A 21,993-nucleotide genomic window follows, 5' to 3' on the forward strand; every position below is an offset into this window, starting at 1 on the left:
TCAATGTAAATATCATCAGGTGGGATGATTGACCCTACTGGCAGTAACTTGAGAGAGGTGGTCCACGTGTTACTGAACCGAGGGTTGGGCGCGACTACATACGACTGCACAGCTGACGTTGTTACAACTGTATTAAACCGCGGCTACAACAGTGTGTTTACCATATGTTCAAAGGTACTTTATAATGTGTGTCTGGTGATGATGCTGTGGTGGGTTGATGGCTGGTGTGGTTATTGACTATTTTCTATTGTTCCTCTTCTACTGCATAATGACAGTGATGAATGGATTACCTGTACTGACGTTGCGTTCTCAACACTTGCCTTGCAGTGTATGTACAGTTATCTCGTTCAGGGTGGGCAGGGATGGATAAGGAAAGGTTGGCTGACATCAAAGGCGGGGGAGAAAAGAGCTGCTGTGTCTCTTGTCGCGGCTGAATGTTTAATTTGTCTCTGCAACTGCAACTGCAACTGCAACTGCAAGCGTGACGTGGGAATAAGGTGAGATGCCAAACAATCATAGGTTGGTTGCGGGTGTTGTCCTTGGTTCTGTCGTGACACTGTACGCTTACCTTTCAGTGGACTTTACAGAGCTTCCTTCAGGGCATTAGGGAAGTGGGGCCGCTCAATCAACCAATTGGACCAAAAGAGGTTGGGTTAGAAAAGACCAATGACACACAGTGAGGCCGTAGAGAGAGGCTGGGTTGTTTATTGAGGCATACAAACAGCCCGTGCATCTTATTGTTTGTGGCTCAGATTATGGGTGCATATGTTAGTGTTGAGAACTACCGCGATCGACACACACGGCACCTGCACTTTGAAACAATGGCTTACGGGAAGAGACATAGCAAAGAGTCAAATTCTATCTTGTTAAAAACTCAAATGCAATCAATGAACGATGACATTTGGAGGGAACTACTGGGACCCTGAAAACTCAAATCAATTGGGAGTAAGAACAGGGATCCACCATGAAGCACAAGTAAATAGATTACGAATTATTGACTACTAACAAAGTCATCGATGATGGTTTCAGTTGTCTATCAATTTATCCATACTGCATGACAAATGTTGTCTTTTTATGCAACTTCACTAAAATTTTATGCTTTCTGTGGCTCTCACAACGTTGAGAGAAAGAAAAAAAAAACCGTTTTTCTTGGTGTAACTCCCGAACAGGAAAAGACTTGAAGCAACTTGCATTCCAGTCTGCAGCAACAAGCTTACATAGCTTCTTACCATTGGATGCAAAGATCAGCGCTTTCTCCAAGTTTTTTTTATTTGTTTACTTTCTATGTATGTGGTATTGTTTTCTTTTTATTTTCCGAACTTTGACCTCATCACTATTGCCGATCACTTTTTTATGTCTTTTTGTCTTTATTCTTTAAAAAAAAAAAAAAAAAAAAAAAAAATCTTTCGCATCTCCCTCTCGTTCGTATAGTAATGTCTTATTTTCTCCCACTTGTTTGTTGTCCCACTCTCGGTCAGATCAGAAATGTGACATTGACAAGGCAGGGCTCATAGGCAAGAGAAGCCGGTGACAAGGATAGAGACCAAAGCTTGGGCTTAGGTTTGGGCTTTCATGTGAGTGAGTAAGTGAGAGAGAGGAGTCAGCAGGGGGTACGTAGCCTTGCACATGACTTGACTCTCATGGGCTGGGCACCGTTCGTCTGGGTCGGCCTCGTTTTTACAGAGGGTATGATGCTTGGGATTGGCCTTATCCTTGTCCCCAGATTCCCATGGGATCACTTTTGAAGGCGGTATCCCTTTTTTCTCTTCGCTTGACACCGATGATCAACTCTAGAACATCTCGCCTAAGCAGCTCATGGCCCGGAAGCTCAGGCCGAACAATTGAGCTCGCAATTATGTCCCCAGTGATGGTCACTAACAAACGGATAGGGGGAAGAAAAACCGTTTGAACCAAAAGCCGCTGACGGGCACAACTCTATTTTTTTTTTACAACTTGACCAGAAAAAGCAATGCATACCTCACTTGGAAAGTTGGCTTCAATATCTTGCTGAGCTTGCTGCAATATTACGTCGTAGGCCTCATAATCAGTAAGTGACTCTGACACTCTGGGTTAACTGAACGTCGATCACTTCCCCTTCGCGAGATGAGAAAACGCTTTGGACTTGTTTCCACGAGACAACAGGGCCCCCCCCCTCCCCTTCCCGTTTCCGTTTTCCCCGTCTTCGCCAGAATCCACCTACTCCAGCCTTCTCTGCTCTCGTTTGTGCGTCCACTGACCGTTTGTCCACTCTTGATGGTTTCGTCAATAGAAGTTGACCGCTCAGTCAAACTGGTCCACTCTGTCAAAGCAAAAAAGAAAGTTACGACGGATGCTTCCGCTAGGCTCATTCATTTTTTTTTCTTCTTTTTTCTTTCTGGCAGTTTGAGAGTCAGTTGTAGGTGAAAATGTCAAAACGTTGGTACAAGAAATGAATCCACTAAGTGGTTGACAAGACCCTGGAAAATGAAGTGACATATCGAGTCATTCCATCGGGATATGGTTGGTATCCCACGATTCCCTCCACCATGTCCTGTCCTCTGCATTTCCCTGCATTGTCTGTCATAAATCTTGTCTTTTCAAATCTTGCATCTTTTGTCGTGCAACAGACTCGTGGCAGAGACCGGGGCAAGCCTACCCATCGCGGCATAGTGTCCGTTAGTCCAAGCTTCCCAGCGGAAGGGAAGCGACACGCCGGGGGGGAACCATGGAAGAACATAGAAGTGTCGTTAGTCTGTGGCTTGCAAAACCTTGACATTTGAGACGTTGCTAGGGACGCCAGCGCTCCGGGAACCAAGACGATGGAAGGGGAAAAGCTTATTCACCAATGGTCATTTTATTTTTCAGTGTGTCGATCTACCAGGACCCAACGAGTAGACTGTATCGGAGAAGCATCGCGATCTTGTGTATATCGGGCTGTGACATTGTTACTCACATCACCGGATCAAACCCCCATTTCCATCATCCTTTACCGACACTCGCAACAAATACCAGTTGTCGGTGCCAGACCGACGGTCAAAAAGCCAAGCACGACCCCGAAGAATTTATGCTGGTGCTGCATTAGCCTCTTCCCACGAGATGGGCCGAAACTGACTTTGGAGGCTGACCGTTGTGCCCGCGGAAGGCTTCCAACCGTCCCGCCAATTCGCAAGAACAGGGGTTTGAAGATTCCTTTCACAAGGACAGTAATACTGACTATCTATTATGACTCTGTCTTGACGATTGACGGGTTTCAGACCTGCCGGTTTGGATCACTTGCATTGGTACGGGTACGGTAAATAATCTATAGACCGAGGCCTTTTTGTTATCTAGCTTGTGATCTTGTGAGGCTTTAAATTGCTATCAAGCCCCAGTGGCGCGCTGTATGTAATCACGTCTTTGTTGAACTCGGTTATTAATACCTGCGTTATTATGCAAGTGGCTATTTGAGTTTGCGCTTTGCAGTTCGTTGAGAGCTGTCAGACACGCGTTGTGGCGCGGGTCGAGTTAGTTTATAGAGAGGGACCTTGGGATGTTGAAGAATGACTACTTGTCCGGTGTCGGAGTGTAGAGCATTGTTGTTGTTCTGTGAGTAATAGCTCTGGTTGGGAGTCAATTGACAACTATGATACACCGTAACATTTGTTATCTTGACCCATAACAAACTACACCTCTATGAGGAACACCTGAAGTTCAAAGTCAACAACTCTGACTACCCCAGATGCCATTCAGGACTTCTGAATGCACTCACTTACGCCCGCACAAACTCAATTCAGTTTATCCGACCCTCCACCAGCCATCAACTTTGAGGGCTAATAAGAGATGCACAATTATTTTCTATTATATCTCATTGTTGAAAAGCAGTCTTTGTCAACTAGGCTCTCTTCATTGGTCAATCCATCTCCCTTGCAGAGTCTTTTAGCAACTTGGTACTTGACCCACAGATACTTGTTGCCTTGGTCGCAAGGCATCTATGAAGAAATGCCTGTGGTGATCTCTTAACAAACAAGGAAAATAGCTTTACTCGAAAAATCCACCAAATGCCGTCATCGTCATCATCATGATTTACAATTTGCTCTTTGTTTGTCTTTCGTTACTAAAATAATGAAATTTTGTGTTTTTCTAATGAAGGGTGGCTTCGGCTGCGGCTTCGGCAGGGACGCTTACTGGTGCAATGCTAAATCTGCATGCTCTTTATGAATGCCAACACTCAGTCTCTCGTTGCAAAGACATACTTTTAATCGAGATTAACGATGTAAAACAAAGCATTGGTAGATTTACTTTCTTTCTTAGATTGACGAGTTAATTGACTCTTGATATGTTTGTCTTGCGGCCGTTGTTTACTTTTGTAGGATTAATTGGCTGGCAACAAAGTTTAGTCCATCGATCGTGGCTTTTATGCTAGAATCAACATGGATGGATGTAGAAGTATTAAACACACAGACCATTTACGGTAATTGATTCAACGGTTGCGGCTGCGACTTGGATTTTCATTCCTGAGCTTTGAAGTCACTGAGCTTTGTTTACATTAAAGAGTCACGTAGGGTAGGTATACAATACTCAACATGATGTATAACACAACCAGAGAGAGATACATACAACCCGTAATTTATGCAGCTTATTGCAATTAACTTTCTCGATCTCATCATCTTTTTCCGTTCCTGGTGGCGATTAAAGTCCATTGGGCAATTGGGGCCTCAATTACTGCGTGTGGTTACATCGACAAAACTCAACGGCAACCGATGTTACCCATTAAAAGCGCACAATTCTTTACATCAGAGTCCAAGCTGCATGAGCCTCATGAATTGTTGACTGTAACATTTGTTCCTTCTCGCGTACCTGAAGCCAATCGTGATTTAAGATGTAGTTCAACATCAGATGCACGTCACATTCTCTTTACGGAAAGCTAGGATGTCTCTTCCGCGTTATAAGTTAAGCTTTCTTTTCATGTCTGAGATGCAGCCGGTCAGATTCCTACATAACCACAGTTCTGGGTGGTAATATGGATTGCATTCAACAAAATGCAGTTGGATCGAAATGACAAAATATGACAAAATGTAAAATGTAGAATGCATAACTATCTACTTCCAGGAACAGCCAGCAGGAACGCTGACGACAGGCCATCCACATGCATCTCCACCGTGGTCAAGTCAGAATTTTCAGCAGCTTTCCTTTTTCTTTAAAGAGAGTCTTACATACATCCGGACCCACGCCGCTGGTCTTGGGTGCAGCGGCTCCGAGTGTATCCGTAGACGATGATGTGCTGCGATGCATCGTGGGGAGAAGATCAGTCGATATGCAAACAAGTAAGAAGGGATCACCTTGTCTGCCCAGACTTTTCTACTCCTACTCTATGATGGTGGCAAGTGGCTGATCGATAATGTCTCAACACCATAAACCTTCTTTTTTATTCTCAACGGTGGCTGTTCCTTCTCGATAATGTCTCGAGGAATTGGCCCTGGCTATACCTAAACAAGAAGACCGCGGTCGGCGGAACACGGGGTCCGGAGTGGTGGTGTCGTGTTCCTGACGATCGTGACAAGGGTCTTGGCTGTGTGTGTGTGTGTGTGTGTGTGTGTGTCTCATCGCGCTCCGGCTTCGCCTACCAAGGCTACTACGCGATGTCGGGTTTCTTTCTAAGCGAAATTCTGCTCATGGACTTCCAGAAAGGATCCTTTGCTTCTCGGGACTCTCGGCAATGAACGTCGCAATGCATGGGATTCGCCTATATCGCTACTGTTATTGCAGGACATATATCCTTTGACTGATGCTTGTATGCTTCCTTCGGGCCATGAACCGCAGTGTTGCAATTTCTCTTGGGCTGCGAGGAGGTAGTAATTGCACAGCCAACACTTGCTCCTTGCGCCAACCGCACTGCAGCCTCAATTTCGCCCCTGGTCAAGTGGCTTATAACCGTCTGAACTCTCACCAGAGAACAATTTGGATGAAACAATTCACCTCGGCCAGTGCACGTGGAGGTATTCCGCACCAACATGGATGGCGTGGCGTTGAGATCTGCAAGTCAGATTGCAAGTACAGTACGGCACCTGTAACCGCGGCTGAGACGCTTTAATCTGTCGATACTGCGAAGTACCGTTGGGCGTCGTTCACAAGCGTCATTTGCTTGCAACTATACAGATAGTACCCCCCCTTGCCTGTGCATCACACTGCTGCCGCATTGCTTTTCTCTGTTGGTTATCAGAGGCAAAAATCTTTTCGCGCCCGACTCTTTCCAAGTTGTTCATGTGAGAAGAGAGGCCCTGGCTTAATTAGTGGCCAGCGCGTTGTGGCGGACGCTCATTCGTCGAGTGTAGTCCAAGGCTACCAAAACGCAGACCGATATCCAAGATTTGAGCGTGGGGGAATCGATCAATCGCTCAGAGGTGGCCACGATAGTAGCAAAACTCAGCATTCCTTGGAGCGAGGCTATCTCGTGGTGCCAAGTTTAATGGTATGGCGTGTTCTGTCAGATTTGATAGCCCGGTCAGTCGAAAAGACTTGACCGGTTTCCGGGGCATGTATGTTCCTGCATATTCCGCTGGCCTCGCGCTGTACACATGTAGGATGTATATTTGATTGGTATGTATGTGCGGGAAGAGATATCACACAGGGGGTTGCTCCTACGTGGTGTTGCCAGTCGCGGAAGGTGGATGAGGTGATTGCGGGATCAAGTCAAGATTACCGCCGTGGTAGGAACGAGGCCTCATTATGACTTAATTGACCAATCCCATTGGGATTCTGGATACGATGGTGAGCGACGCGGTTGTATTTCTTCGATGTGTTGTATTGGGCTGAATGCTGTATTGGTGATTCATGATGGGATAATTGAGGCCAGTGCTCTATGATGTGCAAGTGAGAAGGTTGCTTCGTTCGAGTAAAGGGCTTGTAGCATGTCGCAATTGACCATGTTCAATTGGGTTCAGTACGTAACGTCTTTGTGCTCCGTGTTCTGGCTTCGCAGATTTGCTTCATACCATTGCCGAACTTTGGTCGTTAGTGGTATAGGGTAACCAAGTTGGTGCTGGCTATCATCGTCTCGAGCGACACTGCGCGTTCGTGGTGTTGGGAATGATATCTCCTCGGTTTAGAAACATGTTAGTAAGTCTCGAAGTAGCTCTTGATCGATTTGAATCGTTAAAATGTAACTGTTGGGAACTCTCAAGGTGTGTGTCGTGGGGTCGTTGGTATGAAGCTCATAGCAAGTGGTCTTTTCTTCGACAACGAAACGTCGCGGATAACATTCACTTTGATCACTATGACGTACAAAAGTATCGACCGGTAGAGAGGAATTAAAGCACCTAATGAAAATGCCTTCTTCCCAGATTCATGTTTGGTGTCTCGCGATGGATTCGCACCACACTTGGTATGTATGAACCGGCCTTAGCCAGGAGCGATATGTTGATAAAGAGTAGCTGAAAGAGCGCTGCACCCAAAGGCGAAAATTTTGAGTCTAACCCACATGCATAATGTTTAGATAGTTCGACGGTATGTGGTGTATGCGTGTCGTCTAGTTGAGCCTTAGGTCATGATGCTTCAACAGCCTTCGTCCTGGAGATGGTCTATCTGCCACCAAGCTGCCTTCACTGGTCGCAAAGATGCCGAGCATTTCAAACATATACGTCTTTGATGAGGGACATAAAAGGTTGACGTATCGCTCTGGCTGTTATTCTCATCTTGTCGATGTTGGACTGTTGGAAGGAACACAGACACTTGTCTTTTCCCAGAGACAAGATTGTGGAAAGCCTTGAGTAAAGGGATAGCCAAGTAGTATCACAGGAAAAGTCTTAAGTCTCTCGACTTTAGGGAGATATGATGTGTCCCTCATATAAACGGCAATCTCACTGTCCAAGCCTCAGCATCACTCATAAGCTGAACACCACCTCAGATGGACTCTTCTGGTAATACAAAGACGACAAAAGGTTTCATCAGAGTATCATTGAAAAAAAAGCTGAAACTCATCGATATGAGTAAACATCGAATCAAGATGATCTGGCTGACACACCCCGGATGGTGTGGTCCGGATCGTAATATCGGCAATCGGCCCCACTCCGGAGGTTGCACTCGGGATCGACGCAATCCTTGATTTGAGAGCCTCATTGAACCAGGTTAATTCTGTGCAGTAAGATAAAGACAAAAGCAGAAAAAAAACAGGGTTGTGAGGACAAATACAGTAAAGGATATTCACTGCATCCTAGATCTAGATCAATGGGGATGATAACGGTGGGTGCCATCTGTGGGTGTCATGACGTGAGGTGACAGCTGAATGCCAAGGATGGAGGCTGTGTTTGCGCGTCTTTTCTGTTTCCATTTTCGGGAATATCGTATTGCTTTCAGTAGAGTTGTCTTGTATTAGTACTAACGTTGTCTTGTGTGTGTATGTATGCGTGTGCGTGTATCCTTGGTTGATGCTTGTGATCGTCTTGGAGCTGAGATTCATGACGTCACAATTCGAGATTAGATGTCATGATACTTCCTTCCCTGTCATTTTTGACGTAGGCGGCGGGGTTATTTCCATTCCAATTCCAGCCTGTCAAACGTCAGTGTCTACCTCTTGGCAAGATATGAGAAGACAACTCCCATCGTGAGTCTTTCGTTCAACCCAACCCAGCTCTACCTACCACAAGGAAACAACCATGGCTACAGCATCCGACGATCCTAACCGTCGGTTCTCGACAGGTGTAGGAAGTGAACCCGAAATCATCGAAGAACACCAAGAAGAAGCTCCCACTGTCAGCCACGCCCTCGCCGAAGAGAGCAAGAACTTTGAAGAGAAAGGCGCAGCGCAGCTCGAACATGGAGATGTCGAGGTCAAGAACCTGGGATGGAACGAGCCGCCTCAAGCTGTACCGCACCTCGTGGGAGGACTAAAGAATGAAGATGTGTGGACTTTGCTTCGACGCTTCGACAAGCAGGTCTTTTACGTCAAGAGTATCCAGGAACCTCCGCTGGGAATGTTGGATATGAACATTGCAGACGACGAAGAGTTTTCGCCAGAGAAGCTTAGAGCGCAGATTGAGCGGCTTTACGTGTCTGTTATGGTGCAGCTGTTTGCCTTTTACAAACAGATCGTTCGTCTTAGGTCGTGGAAGGAGACTAGGCGAACTTCTGCTTTCCTGGGAGTGTATACTCTGGCATGGTTGCTCGACATTCTTGGCCCGATCCTTATCATCTTCCTCATGATCCTCATCTGGTCTCCCGAGGCTCGCGATATCTGTTTCCCTGGCGCACCACCATCACTTATTGATCCCAAGACGGGTGGAGTCAAGACCCCAGCTGCTGGTGTACTCGCTTCTGATGACTCAGTTACTGGCGCGCCCGAGAAGCACAAGGGAGAAGCAGTTGAACAGGAAGCTCACAGCTTTGTGACGAGCCTTTCTACGGTATGTTCCGGTGTATGTATTTATTGCCTTGCTTTTGACTTGATGGAAAGAGACTGATGGGAGAAGATTGTTGTTAGCACTGCTGCTGGAAAGCACCCCCAGACGGACCCCGACGACGACAGCGCTGCTCCAGACCCAACCAAGCTCACTGAAGAAGCCACCGAGGCTCGACAAAAGTCTGTGGGAGAGAATCCCAAAGCTGAACACAACAGGGCCAAGAAGCCAGTGTCCAACGCTGTCTGGGACAAGGCTCGTCCGACGATGCATATGATCGCTGACTTTGTCGATACCTGGGAGCGCTTCGGAAACGCTCTTAGTCCCGCTGCACCTTTCCACTGTCATCGACCCAAGCTTATCCTCATTGCTGTTCTCGTGCCAATGCTTCTCGGATCTTATTTCACATCTCCGTACATGGCCATGAAGGGCATGGGATTCGGCGCTGGCTTTGGATTCTTCGGCGATCCCATCATTACACCTTCTTTGAACTTTATCAACAGAACCTATCCTCGTTGGGAGAAGTATGTTGAACTCCGAAACACCATTCTTCGAGGTGTCCCGACCAATGCGCAGTTGGCCATCACTCTTCTCCGTATTGGGGAGAAGAACAAGGCTCCTCTGCCTCCGCCGCCCACTTCCGACGTCCCTCCTCCAACTGAACCCCACGAGACTGCTGGAGAAGGTCTTGAACATCTAGGTGTGTAGTGACTAATTGAATGTATGCGACCCATGCTAACACCATCAGAAGGAGTATCGCAGGCCGAGATTGCCGCGGCTGTTCAGCCCGACCCCAACATACTTAACGAAGATGAAGAACACGACGAAGAAAAGAGCAAACATAAGAAATCGCATCGTATTATGAATTTTATCCGAACTACTGCCAAGGGCGGCGTCACAACAGCTTTGGCTGCGGACAAGGCCAAGGCCAAAGCAGGCGCTCATCACGCAAAGAACCGTCTGGGTGTCGTCAAAGGTGAACAACCCAATCCCATCACTGGACCCATCCGTTTCCCAGCGCGATACAAGGGTAAGAAGGGCCATGCATACATCACAGCTACGGCTACTACACCTGCTGTTAGCTGGACGATTGAGCTTGAAGACCTGAAACCCGCCTGGACGGTATCAATTGGGGAGATTGATGAGTTGAAGAAGATGGGCGGTCTTGGGTGGAAGAGCAAGATCATTGTTGGATGGGCGATGGGTAGTGAGATTGTGGATGGATTGATCATCAAGACCAAGGATGGACAGGAGCATCATCTCACGGCTGTGTCTATGCGGGATCAATTATTTAACAGGTTGATTTCTATGGGGAGTCAGATGTGGGAGGCGTTGTGATTATAAAATGGGCTATGGGTTATGATGTTTGGGTTAGTATTTTGGTGTTTGGAGTTTTTGTGCATGTAATAGCAGTGGTGTCTTTCCGATACCGGGAATACGATATACGATGATGTGGAATCATTTAAAAGAAGGTGATGTGGAATCAGTTTAAAGAGCCACGTTGTCTGTACAAAAGGTCCTGCTTGGTAAGCTGTGAAACTGAAGCTATCGTCAAACGCGGGGAATGACGTCAATTAATGGTGGAGAGCAAACACAAATTCAGCTGTCATCCAGACTTGAGTGCAGAGGTTTGTTAAATACAAAAGAACAGAACAGGTACTCAATTCACCCAAGATCAACAGTCAACTCTTCAATCGCAAGCTAGTCCTCTTCTCATCATGACTCCAGAACAATACGACCCCGTCAAAGCAGACTCATGGCTTGTCTGCGACACATGCGGCACTCAATTCCCTACCGCTGATCGCTCCACCCTGAAAACATGTCACATCTGCGACGATCCTCGCCAATTCGTCCCGCCCTCAGGTCAATCCTTTTCTACTCTTGGTGAACTCAAGAAACACTTCAAGAACGAATGGATCGGATGCCCGTCGGATCCGAATATCACCTTTATCCACTCTATTCCCAAACTAGCCATCGGTCAACGCGCTATTCTCATCCAAACCCCCAAGGGTAACATCCTCTGGGATTGTATTACCCTACTGGATGATGAGACTATCCTAAAAATTAAAGAAAAGGGAGGATTGAGGGCAATTGTTATAAGTCATCCGCACTTTTACAGCACTCATGTTCAATGGGCGAGAGCGTTTGCTTGTCCTGTGTATATCGCGGCGGAAGATAAATCCTGGACTACGTTTGAGTCGGAGCATCAGGTTGCTCTCACCGAGTCGTCGACGCCGATCCTTGACACGGGTGCTACCGCTATCAAGCTAGGCGGCCACTTCCCCGGTTCTTTGGTCCTGCATTACAAGTCTCGTCTCTTCATTGCTGATACGCTCATGACGACTGCGTCGGGCGTGGGGAATTGGGATGTTGATGCTACTGGGGCAAAGCGTGCGGCTCGACCACCGGGATTGAACTCGTTTTCGTTCCTTTGGAGTATTCCGAATTTTATTCCTCTTGGTGTTGATGAGATGGTGAGAATGTGGCGTGCTTTGAAGGGTGTTGAGTTTACTGCTACGCATGGTGGATTCACGGAGATGGACATTGAGCATCAAGATGTCAAAGAGAGGGTTCTGGAGAGTATGAAGATCCAGGCCAAATCTATCAGACAAGGAGACGACTTTGAGAGCATGATTGGAGAATAAGTTTGAGATAATATGTTTGTTATTTGATAATTAAAAAATAAGAGTAAATCAATGCCATTCTGATATCGTGGGTATCGATCAATATGCTTCATGCCATTTTTTAACCCGCTTTCCTTTCCTTCCCAACGCCATTAAAAAGAATACACGAACAAAAGAAAATATTATTATTCCTTCTTCCAGAATTTCCACTTTTGCTTATTGTTTGGTGAAGAAGGACATAAGTAGCGGTTAAGTAATTCGCGGCCTTCATCGGGAAGGTTAATAACGGACTCGTTTAGAGTATCGATGATGAACCGGTTTGCTAAAAGAAGAGAATCGTTAATAAGGTGTAAGAGATGCGTGAGAGAGAAGGGAGACGTACGCATCAGGTCAAGACCGGATTCACCGGCGTCAACAGCCATATCTATCCTCGTGGAATTATAACATCCGTAGCGAAGTTGAAGTTCGAGCATGCATCTCCATAGTTCTCTTGTTTCGTCGAGTGTCATGCCTTCGCAGCTGTGTTCAGAGCAGGTGCTTGCTTGGCGGCTTCGCTCGTCGTGGGATTTATTGGGCATGTCGTCTGTGGGAGGACTCCAGGTTGTAGGTAGGGAGAGAGGACCGGGGTGGTTTTGACGATACATTGTGTAAGTGGTTAAGTTGAGTTGAGTTGTGTTGTGTTGTGTGTTGTGTTGTGTTGTGTTGAGTTGAAGATGAAGTTGAAGTTGAGAGATGAGACGAGGTTTATATCAATTCCTTGAATACCCTGTCTCAGTTCAAATGCGTATCTCCTTTTTTGTAATTGTTTTTTTCTTTCTTTTTCTTGTAAATAATGGCAGGGCGATTTAGGTTGATGAGTTGTCTTTTGGTAGTGGGGGCCCAATATGACAGGCAGAACCCTGCTTATAAAAGTTGATCAAAGCGTAATAATCAGGTACAGACAGAAACAAAGCAAGTCAGAACGTGGATCCCTGTTTTTTTTTTGGGAGAGAATGTCATTCATTATATGTGCCCAAACGGCGACTACCGATGGGGAGGGAAACTAATGTTAGACTGGAGGGGGGCTTGGGAAGAAGTCAGCGGGAGAACGCCTCTTTTTTTGTGTGAATGCAATGTTTTTGCCAAGTTGACATGTTGGAGGGGTGGTATTGAACATTGAGTCACATGAGATAGAGCTGCATACTATGTACATCTTGGTGGTAGATCAGGACTTGATCGGAGAGGAATACTACGTAGACGACGACGACGACGACATCAATGATCGACTCTGCATAAAGCATCATCTCGGCAGTTGAGTACGTACTCCCACCCCAATCAGTGTAAATAAACAGGGTATTTCATGTATCACTTCTCGTTGCTTGGTGCTTGGGTGGTAGAGAGGGCGCGTGTCACTGGCACTAGCTCATGATCTGCATCCCAGAACTAGCCAAGCCTCAACCCAACCCAAAAAGCAAAAAGTGAGTGTGGGAATCCGGATCAGGCTTGCAAGCCTCAAGTCAAGCCAGAGAATTGATTGTAGAAGAGGGTGTCACAAGGACTAACAAGGCCAAGACAAGACAGGGATTGTGATAAGACATCAACATGATAAGCTTTGGAGTAGATGACTGATTGCGAAAATGAATTCACAATGACGAGCATCAGTCATTCACTCTTTAGTCTTGATACTGATAAGAAAGAGATGCATCCGCTGTAGCCGGTTGATGAATGATCAAAAGGTCGATTGAGTCACTGTCACAAGCCAAGTTTACAAGGCTGAAGGGAAAGTAAGACATGCCGCTCGCCCCGAAAGACCCTTGGATCCACTTGGGCGGAGAGTCCCTTTTTAGCAGCATCTCATAACTCAAACGCCATTCTGATAGGTGATGGGAAAGAAACAAAGGTGAGTAATCAAGCGGTGTGGCTTACCTGCAAGTGAGAGATGTGATGAGATGCAAGGGATGGCATGTCATTGAGTTGAGTGACATGCTAAACTAAATTGACCACTATCATGAATAACAACTCCACTGCGCCTCAGCAATAATACTACAACATGCCTTTCAGACTTCAATATATTGCAACATACCTTCTACAGACTTCAATATACTGAATGCATACCTCTTAATGGCGACCCCGAAAGTCAACCATTAATAGCTGTGGCGTCACCTTTCGTGGCGCTGGTAGCTGTAGATCCATCGAGACTGTTTGACAAAGTCAATTCATCTTGATGATTGTGAGAAACTAGTACAAAGAATAAGCATTTGACAGCTGGTTTGATCTCTGAATGTTCCTGATTGCGGTAAGTTACGTTTGCTTGGCTACATCAGTTCAGTAGTGACATGTCAAGATCAGGAAACTGAGGTAGTACACATCGAACAATCTGATCAGATATTTAATCTGAATCTTTGACGAACAAGTAATTGATCGTGATGAACTACGACAGTGTCCGTTCTGAATCGGCATCTACATCATAATCATGAGATGGCATCTCCAATCGTTGTGAGATGAAATGAGAGGTGCCCCTGTCAGCGCTAAAACTAACCTCACTGAAAGGTATAATCAAGCTATCTAATTGGCCAGATCGCTTCTTTTATGGAGTATCTCTCAAGTCAACTTTAGGTGCACCTCTCAGTTCAACTCTCTGGCATGTCACGACATTATTAGCTCCTGTTGCTCCATCAAACTCAACATCTTGATCACATGCACGACTATCACGCAATGAAGCATCAATTAATCATAAATCTAGGCGTCGACTCCAAGATCTTCAGATCAGATTTAATTGTTTCACACCTCTACCAATAGTCATCAGCTAGCGTTCAATAGTCGACACTTCAGCCCTGCCAAAACCACTTCTAGCTCCGAGCGACAGTCAATAGTTCAGTCCCCTATTCTGCAGTCAATATAAACAAATAGATCAATATGAATACTCGCAATCGCACTCAGTTGAACCTCAAACATTCAGTCGCTCTTTTTCGCCTGTTTTAGCAGCTGTCGCTCGTTATTTATCGTTGCTAACATGCGTTTCGCTCTTTTATGTTCAATCGCCCTTGGGGCTAACACTGCCATTGCGAGTGTTTGTAAACCTCGTCAGTCGAGTGATACCAGTAAATAAATCGACTTCCTTCAATTGACTGGCAATCAGTGTTGACTGGGTTTAGGTGTTGTGTCCGTAGAGGTTACGACCTCGACTGCTGCTGTGCCCAGTTCTCCTACAAGTACAGAGCTTGAGACGACTGGTGATACAACCTCAGCTACAACCATCGCGACTTCAGGTGTCGAAGTCACCACTACCACCACTGAGTTTCCCACGAGTGTCGCGACGTCAATTTCCGAACACGAAACCACCACCGAAACAACAACCCTCGCCGAAATGACTACAACCGCCGCTCAATCCCTAGAAACATTCCAAGTCATCGCTCCAGGCCACAACTTCCAAGATGAACACCTAATCGGTCGAAAATCCACCTCCCAACGAATGGGTTTCGATCTCGAACCCAGCGCCAACCTCCCAACCCTCACATTCTCCATCGAGGCAGAGACATCCTTCGCCCGCGAAGTTGAAGGCATGTATTGGTGTATAGAATACGGCTCGCCCTACTCACCAGGCGACCTCCGGCTCTGCGACAAGGACAATCTACGCAACGGGCTCTGGGGACTTCTCACCTGTGAACAGACTGATGTTCGCGGTCTTGAGTGTTCTGTGCCGGCGAGGTCATGCGGGTTTGATATGAATAATGGTCAGATGGCGTGTAATGACTTGGGAGGTGATTTTACACAGTTTTACTTGGCGAAGAATGGGAATCTGGATGGGCTTACTCTTGCTTTGGGTTCCAAGGATCATCCTCCTTCTTCAGACTGGTATACGGCGGTTGAGCTCGAGGTTACTCCAGCCCGCGCTAAATGATTGTGGAAAGTTCAAGGGACAGTGTATCTTTGTTAAGTAGTTTAATAACGATGATGTACCCCCCCCCCAAGAGCCAGCAGCGACAGAAAGATCACTTAGCCCTATCAAGGTCAGAATAAGCTTTTCGTAGTAGCTCAAGCTTGTCTGTCTCGGGTTGTTGGTCAGCTTTTATGCAGTCAGCCCACTAACACCGAGAGTATTCCTCCCGGAGGTCATGGAAGCTGGAACCTATGTGTAAGAGACGAAATAACTTAGCCAAGTCATGCTACTTAAGTCAGAATGCTTAGGCCTTTTATTTTGTACCCTCAATCTAGAAGACAACGTTTCTGTTACTGTGTAAGTAGTATGTTGTCGTCTTACCTCCAATGAAAAGGGTGGTATGGGATATAACATTCACTGTTCTTGCTCATTCAGCTAATATTTAGAATGAATAAACTGTCGATATTGCTTTGATAGACGGCTCAGATCCTGTCACTAGGAGTCTAATTGAGCTGCGATATATGGGCGTCAAGGTTGTCTTTGGCCTACTACACAAGTTTGATGATGAAGAGGGCAATGGTAGGCTAATTTCACCTCTTGAAAAAGACACGCAGCCTTTTCGCTAATGAAAATACTTGAAACAGAAAACTTTGTGAATGTATTGACTGCCCCTCAAGATATGTATTGTCTTGAAATGAGATCATCCAATATGCCCCCTTCATTCGAGAATCGCAGGATAATAACACCCCTTCCCGAACGGGGCCAAATAGCAACAGTAAACCCTAACGACTCTCCCGGCTCTCCCGGTATAACCGCCACTTTAATAGAACCACTTTGAAGATCAAAAGGCAACTTGAACAGGCTATGACCCTTCCACTGAATCCATTCATTTTTGGGCACCACCCCAAACATCTGCGTCAGTTGTTGCGGCTGCCATGACAGGGCCCAATCCCCGCCGGTGGTGCGCACAATCAAACTTTCTGGGATAAAGTCATCCAAAGCCGAAATACGAAAGGGCAAAGGAAACGCCGCAAGCGTGTCCCCAGTTGACCAGTTCCAAATCCGGACCACCTCGGGATTTGCTGACGCGACTATGAACGTACCCGTGGACGAAACTGTGTGGTTGTAAGAGATTAAATCATCTTCCAGGATGAAGGAACATGTTTCTATATCCCAGACTTCGACGTGGCCCTCAACGGCAACAACTATTGCGTACGTCGAGACCGTTGAAGGCTGCAGGTCTATTGACAGCACTCGACGCAAACTCGTGAATGGCAGACTTTGAACAAGTTGGCCTGTATCACAGTTCCATATGTCGACCCTGTCACGTCTCGACGCAGAGATCAATTTCGCGTCCCGCGAGAAACAAAGAGAGCTTCCCTCCCCTTGAGACGACAAAAGAGTTTTGAACCTGAACGTGTCATTTTCTCGCACCCATATTTTAATTTCGGTTCCCCAAGTGGCTATAGCTTGGGAGTCTGGGGAGAAGGTCAGTCCCACTCGATGGCTGGTCTGTATAAACTGCCATTCGACATCAGGTTCGTGCAGGCTCCAAACCTGGACACTGTCCCTACTCATCGTAGTTGCGACAAGCGACGAATCAGGAGAGAATCCCAAATACTCTGCACCCGGGCAAGAAATTCCACGTAACAAAGCACCAGTCTCGGCGTCCCAAATCGAAATGTGGTTATTTTGGAAGAGTGCCGCCGTCATGGACAAATCTGGTGAAAAGACAAGGGATTGTAACTCCGAGGCAGCCTTCGGGGGTATTTCAAGGAGTCTTTGCCAGTCCCATACTTGTACTAAGTCATTGTGCGTTCTTGAGGCTATTTTCTTGCAGTCTGGAGAAAATAACAAAAGGCCATATTTGTGGCTATGCTTGATGTTTAATACAACATTAGTACCTGTGCTGATGTCCCATAACCGTGTTTCTTGAACCAGGCTATAAAACGAAAATTGAGTTGAGATGAGATATCTTGTGTCGGGAGAAAATGTCATCGACTGCAATATGACATCGTCATCGTCGTCTAGGCTCAGGGTTTTGAAGCATTTGCCATCCCTCATGTCCCAAATCCGAACTGATTTGAAGTCTGACGTTGCCAGGAAGGTTGACTCTGGTAAAAACTTTGTCAACACCCCCCTGTAATTCTTCATCATATCCTCCGGCAGTTTCCATAGCAATTTGCGCTTCGAAATATCCCATACAACGAGCGATAAGCCGTCTGATGAAGGAGCAACCAAAAGTCTCCCGTCTGGCGAGACACTTCCGTCGAAGAAGTATGCTTCGTACCATTGCATAGCGAAGCCCTCATCAACTTTGCTTGTCTCGAGATACCAAACATCAGCTCTACCGGGGTCCCAGACGATGAGAACTTTGGAGTCCCCTAAAGAGAACTCGATTCTGGTTTGATCACTCCATTTCACTGGAAAATCAAGCCTCTCTGTACAGGTCCCTGTACACAATTCCCAGACGCAAACCTGTCCATCCCTTGCGCATGACCAGATGGATTTTGAGTCTCTAGAAAAGGCAAAGGTGCTCAAGGATCCGTGGTGTGAAATATTGCAAAGGATTTGACCCGTTTGCAAGTCAAATATAAGTATCTTTGGTGAATGTGGGTGTTTGTGTTGCGTAAGTATGACCGCTACTGATTTGGCATCCGGTGAAAATGTTGGTGTCGAAAACCCGAATGAAACACGGGAGTCTTCTACAGCATCCTGCGCAGTAATAAGAAAATGCCTCGGGCCGGGTTCAATATCATCAATGCATTCACCAGTGTCACAATCCCAGACGTTCAAATGACCGTTCTCAGAGATGAAACATAGGAATTTAGAGTCCGAAGAGAACTCCATGAGGTTCAATGGAAGGTCATCACTGTTCCCTAACAGACATAGGCGCGAGTCCCAATTGACTTCCTGCCCACTGAGTAATGTCACCCAGGCTGGAGCCTTGACTGCGAATATTTGCCTGACAAGACTGTTGCTTGGTGCCATCACTAAGAGAGAGCAATAGATCTGTAAAGGAGCCAAGTCAATGGTTTGGATGTCGATATCAACGAATCTTATCGCGTCATTCAGGAAGTCAATTAACTCTGGTTCGTCACCCGTTGGCTGTAACAGTAAGTCAGCTGTTAGCCCACGGCCTAATTAGTGCACATGCCTCACCTTAATGGGAATGGAAGATTTCAGCTCCCTCATAAGTTTAGTGATCTGGAAAGCTCTGCCTAGCAAGCTCATAGCTTCGATCCAATGAAGAAGATGCCGTTTCAGGAACTTCAAGATTCTTGTAGCATCACTAGACCCGAGCCCCGCTACCACTCGGTGATTTATCCAATAAAAGCACGCGTACTGGACCTCGGGCGGTATACATGCGTTGATGAATTCGGGTTTCAATGTCGAACGGTGTGTTCCAGGCATCTTCAAATGGCAGATGTCGGGTTGTAGAGTTTCCATGACGCGGAGACAGTCTTTGGCTAAATTCTCTGCCGACTTTTTCTCATCTATCCAGAATTGATGTTCTCTAGTTTCGGGACTTATAAGATAATCTCGGAAGGATAAATGAAGCATTCGGACAGGTAAGTCCGGAGAGGAAGGAACATCGAGGACAGAGTGAAGGAGATCCAGCTTGCTGTCGATGATATCCTGGTCAATGCCCAAAAGACGCGACAGTGCTGACGCCGATAGAGGATTCAAAAGGTTGACAATAGTGCCGACAACATGCTGGAACTCGTGAATGACTTGGCGCTCAATTGTCCTCGAGCAGTTGGAACGAAAGAATTGTGCCAAGACTGGCCTGTATGTAAAGTCCAACTGTGCTGCAGTACCTTCTGTCTGGTATTCAAGAAATCGGCGTAGTTGTTTCTCAGGGCTACCCAGTTGGCGCTCGCTGATAAAGCGACATGCAGTCGCAGCGAAGATGAAAAGAGGGACCGCCTTGTCTGTGAGTAACTGGATACACTCGCTTCCAGGCCAGTCTTGTGGCAAGTTCCGTTTTTCTCCAACCGAAGCATTCCAATCCTCTCGAGTCACCTTCATTTTGTGATAGAGAAAGGTCGATATGTCTTGTTTGATGACTGAGGAGGATATTTCATGAAGAATCAAGTCCTGATAGGAATCTTCGACATCACGGAACCCAAGACGAACAGGAAGGTCTGGGCGGCTCGTAATAAATACTCGAAGCCGGGGACATTGAATCTTTTTGGTAGTGGCGAACAGATTTAAGATGAGCCTGATGTCTGTCTCCGAGTCGCATTCGTCCAATGCATCAATCACGATCGTGATGGAGCTTTCGCTTGAAAACTCGCCTGAACTCTTCATCAAAGGGTCAAAGACAAGTGTGTCAAATTGCATCTTCACAGTGTTGTTGGTGATTGTAGAGTTATTCCGGATGGCCGCATGGATATGTGGCCTTAACGAAGGTTGATTCATTGCAAGTTGGCGTGCAATTGTCGGCACTAGTTTTGAGATGCCACCTCGATCTGCTTCTCCACGCTTGAAGAAGAAGGTTGCCCCTAATCGTCCATTCTGAGATAGATACTGAGAAATTGTTCGTGAAATAGTAGATTTGCCAGTACCCGCCATGCCGTTCAGCCAGAAGACCGCTTTGGATTTTCCAGTCGTGTCCTGGATCCAGTCCTTGAGTTCTGCAAGGAGATTCTCTCGAGTATTTGGTAGGCATGTGTCATTGCGTTCTTCAGCGTGCGAGTCCCAGACCGCATCGCCGACATATGGCAGCTGATCAATGGTCGTTCTTTGCTCTTCAGCTTCAGCTCTGTCGTCTATACCGATGAGAAGGTCCCTGTGACAGAAACTCTTAGTAGTTGTTCTGTAGTATCAGGTGGTTCCTCGCAAGTCGAGTTGACTTGTCTTGTCCATTAGGTACTGGACCTCGGGGGATTAGAAAGATTGGCCACTAGAAGCATGAGAGACGAAATTAGCAGGCCAGTTCATGATGTTTAGACCCGATGCCTTCTGCTTTTTAGGCCAACCTTTCTGTTGCCCACTAGTATAGCTGAAGGGGAATATGAGAGCATTTAACTCACGCCATGTCGATCTGAAGCATGCCCAGCATAGCCTTAGTAGACCTCTCGATGTGGTGGATAGCCTCCTCGACCTTTTCCTTCTGCAAAGGCCATTTGAGACTTGAGCGATTGCCTTGCGAGAGTTGTTTTTCTAGCTGGCGTAATTGAACCTCGCTGCTTCCTATTGCAGAGTGTAGTCTCTGAGAGGCCTGTAGCTTGGAGCCTTTTCGAGAAAGTAGTAAGTCACTGACTGCTTCGGACTCATAGTGCAGCGTTATAGCAGCCTGTAAGAGTCGGGCGCGGCCATCATGGGAGTTTTTGACGTCTTGAGCATACTTGGAACACCATGCGATAACTTTGAGGGAAAGCTCGGCAACGGCGATCACGTTGGCTACAATGCCGAGACCTTCGAGTCCCGACATTGTGCAAGACTGGTATTGCTTAGATCAGCATTGGTGAAGATGTAGCCGGAGAGAGACGTAATACCTGAGAGGGACCAATACCTTCGTCTGATCTGTTTCAGTCCCTATTTTGCGACCAGGCTTTCCAAGTGCTCGAATGCGAGGGATAAAGGAAGAGGAAGAGTGGATTCAAGGCTCGGCTGCATGAGAGGTTTCAGCCAGTCAGCGTAGCAGTGGACTTAGGAAAGAGCATGCCGTTGCAGCACCAATGTCAGCTGGGAAAGGAAAGAGCCTGCGTCTACTGCACGCGCCTTCCTGAACACCTTCTCCCTGTTGACCATTACCGCAGAAAGATGTCTTGTTCGAATAAGTTACGAAATTTGGCCGGAAAATGTCATCAATATGGGCGTTGGCCTGATCTTGTTGTTTAATAGTGATATTAAGGGTGAGGTTTTAGGATTGGTCCTTGGAATGGTTCTTGGGTGAAATGGCTGAGCGGCATGGCGGGCACTGGCAAATCCACTATTTCACATCTCTTCCAATATGAAAGTTTGTGAAATGTAATAAATAGAGGTAACCAACAATACAAGGTAATTAGAGCCGCTTCTGTTGGCGTCGACAGGTGGATCAGCGACGTTGCATACAACAAACGCCCAACCCGGCTGGGCGCTTAGGCTTAGCACTCTAGGCACTCACTCAGGCGGGTCGCAAATAAAACAGGGATTGGATAAAGACTAGACG

General features: G+C 46.6%; 5 protein-coding genes across 5 annotated transcripts; 3 read left to right on the forward strand and 2 right to left on the reverse strand.

Moving 5' to 3' along the window:
* Positions 1–8,609: 8,609 nt before the first annotated feature.
* Positions 8,610–10,878, forward strand: EDB82DRAFT_549508 (uncharacterized protein; the record flags this gene model as incomplete). The annotated part of the gene is made up of 3 exons (XM_025732243.2): positions 8,610–9,356; positions 9,423–10,050; positions 10,099–10,878. The coding sequence occupies 3 exons, from the start codon at positions 8,610–8,612 to the stop codon at positions 10,686–10,688; spliced, it is 1,965 nt and encodes a 654-aa protein (XP_025591188.1). The 3' UTR covers positions 10,689–10,878.
* Positions 10,879–12,453, forward strand: EDB82DRAFT_4162 (beta-lactamase-like protein). Its single transcript, XM_025732241.2, has 2 exons — positions 10,879–12,243; positions 12,420–12,453. The coding sequence occupies exon 1, from the start codon at positions 11,069–11,071 to the stop codon at positions 11,993–11,995; it is 927 nt and encodes a 308-aa protein (XP_025591187.2). The 5' UTR covers positions 10,879–11,068; the 3' UTR covers positions 11,996–12,243; positions 12,420–12,453.
* Positions 11,995–13,033, reverse strand: EDB82DRAFT_482488 (uncharacterized protein). The gene is made up of 2 exons (XM_025732240.2): positions 12,357–13,033; positions 11,995–12,296 (listed from the first exon to the last, which is right to left on the reverse strand). Exons 1-2 carry the CDS (start codon positions 12,616–12,618, stop codon positions 12,160–12,162), a joined length of 399 nt encoding a protein of 132 aa, XP_025591186.1. The 5' UTR covers positions 12,619–13,033; the 3' UTR covers positions 11,995–12,159.
* Positions 13,034–14,966: 1,933 nt separating this feature from the next.
* Positions 14,967–15,854, forward strand: EDB82DRAFT_519101 (uncharacterized protein; the record flags this gene model as incomplete). Its single annotated transcript, XM_025732239.1, has 2 exons — positions 14,967–15,054; positions 15,109–15,854. 2 exons carry the CDS (start codon positions 14,967–14,969, stop codon positions 15,852–15,854), a joined length of 834 nt encoding a protein of 277 aa, XP_025591185.1.
* A 651-nt stretch (positions 15,855–16,505) lies between these two features.
* EDB82DRAFT_421219 (uncharacterized protein) lies at positions 16,506–21,273 on the reverse strand (the record flags this gene model as incomplete). The annotated part of the gene is made up of 3 exons (XM_025732238.1): positions 16,506–18,941; positions 18,996–20,628; positions 20,873–21,273. The coding sequence occupies 3 exons, from the start codon at positions 21,271–21,273 to the stop codon at positions 16,506–16,508; spliced, it is 4,470 nt and encodes a 1,489-aa protein (XP_025591184.1).
* Between the last annotated feature and the right edge of the window lie 720 nt (positions 21,274–21,993).

The sequence above is a fragment of the Fusarium venenatum genome (assembly GCF_020744135.1).
Source record: "Fusarium venenatum strain MPI-CAGE-CH-0201 chromosome Unknown EDB82scaffold_1, whole genome shotgun sequence".
NCBI classification, from domain to species: Eukaryota; Fungi; Ascomycota; class Sordariomycetes; order Hypocreales; family Nectriaceae; genus Fusarium; species Fusarium venenatum.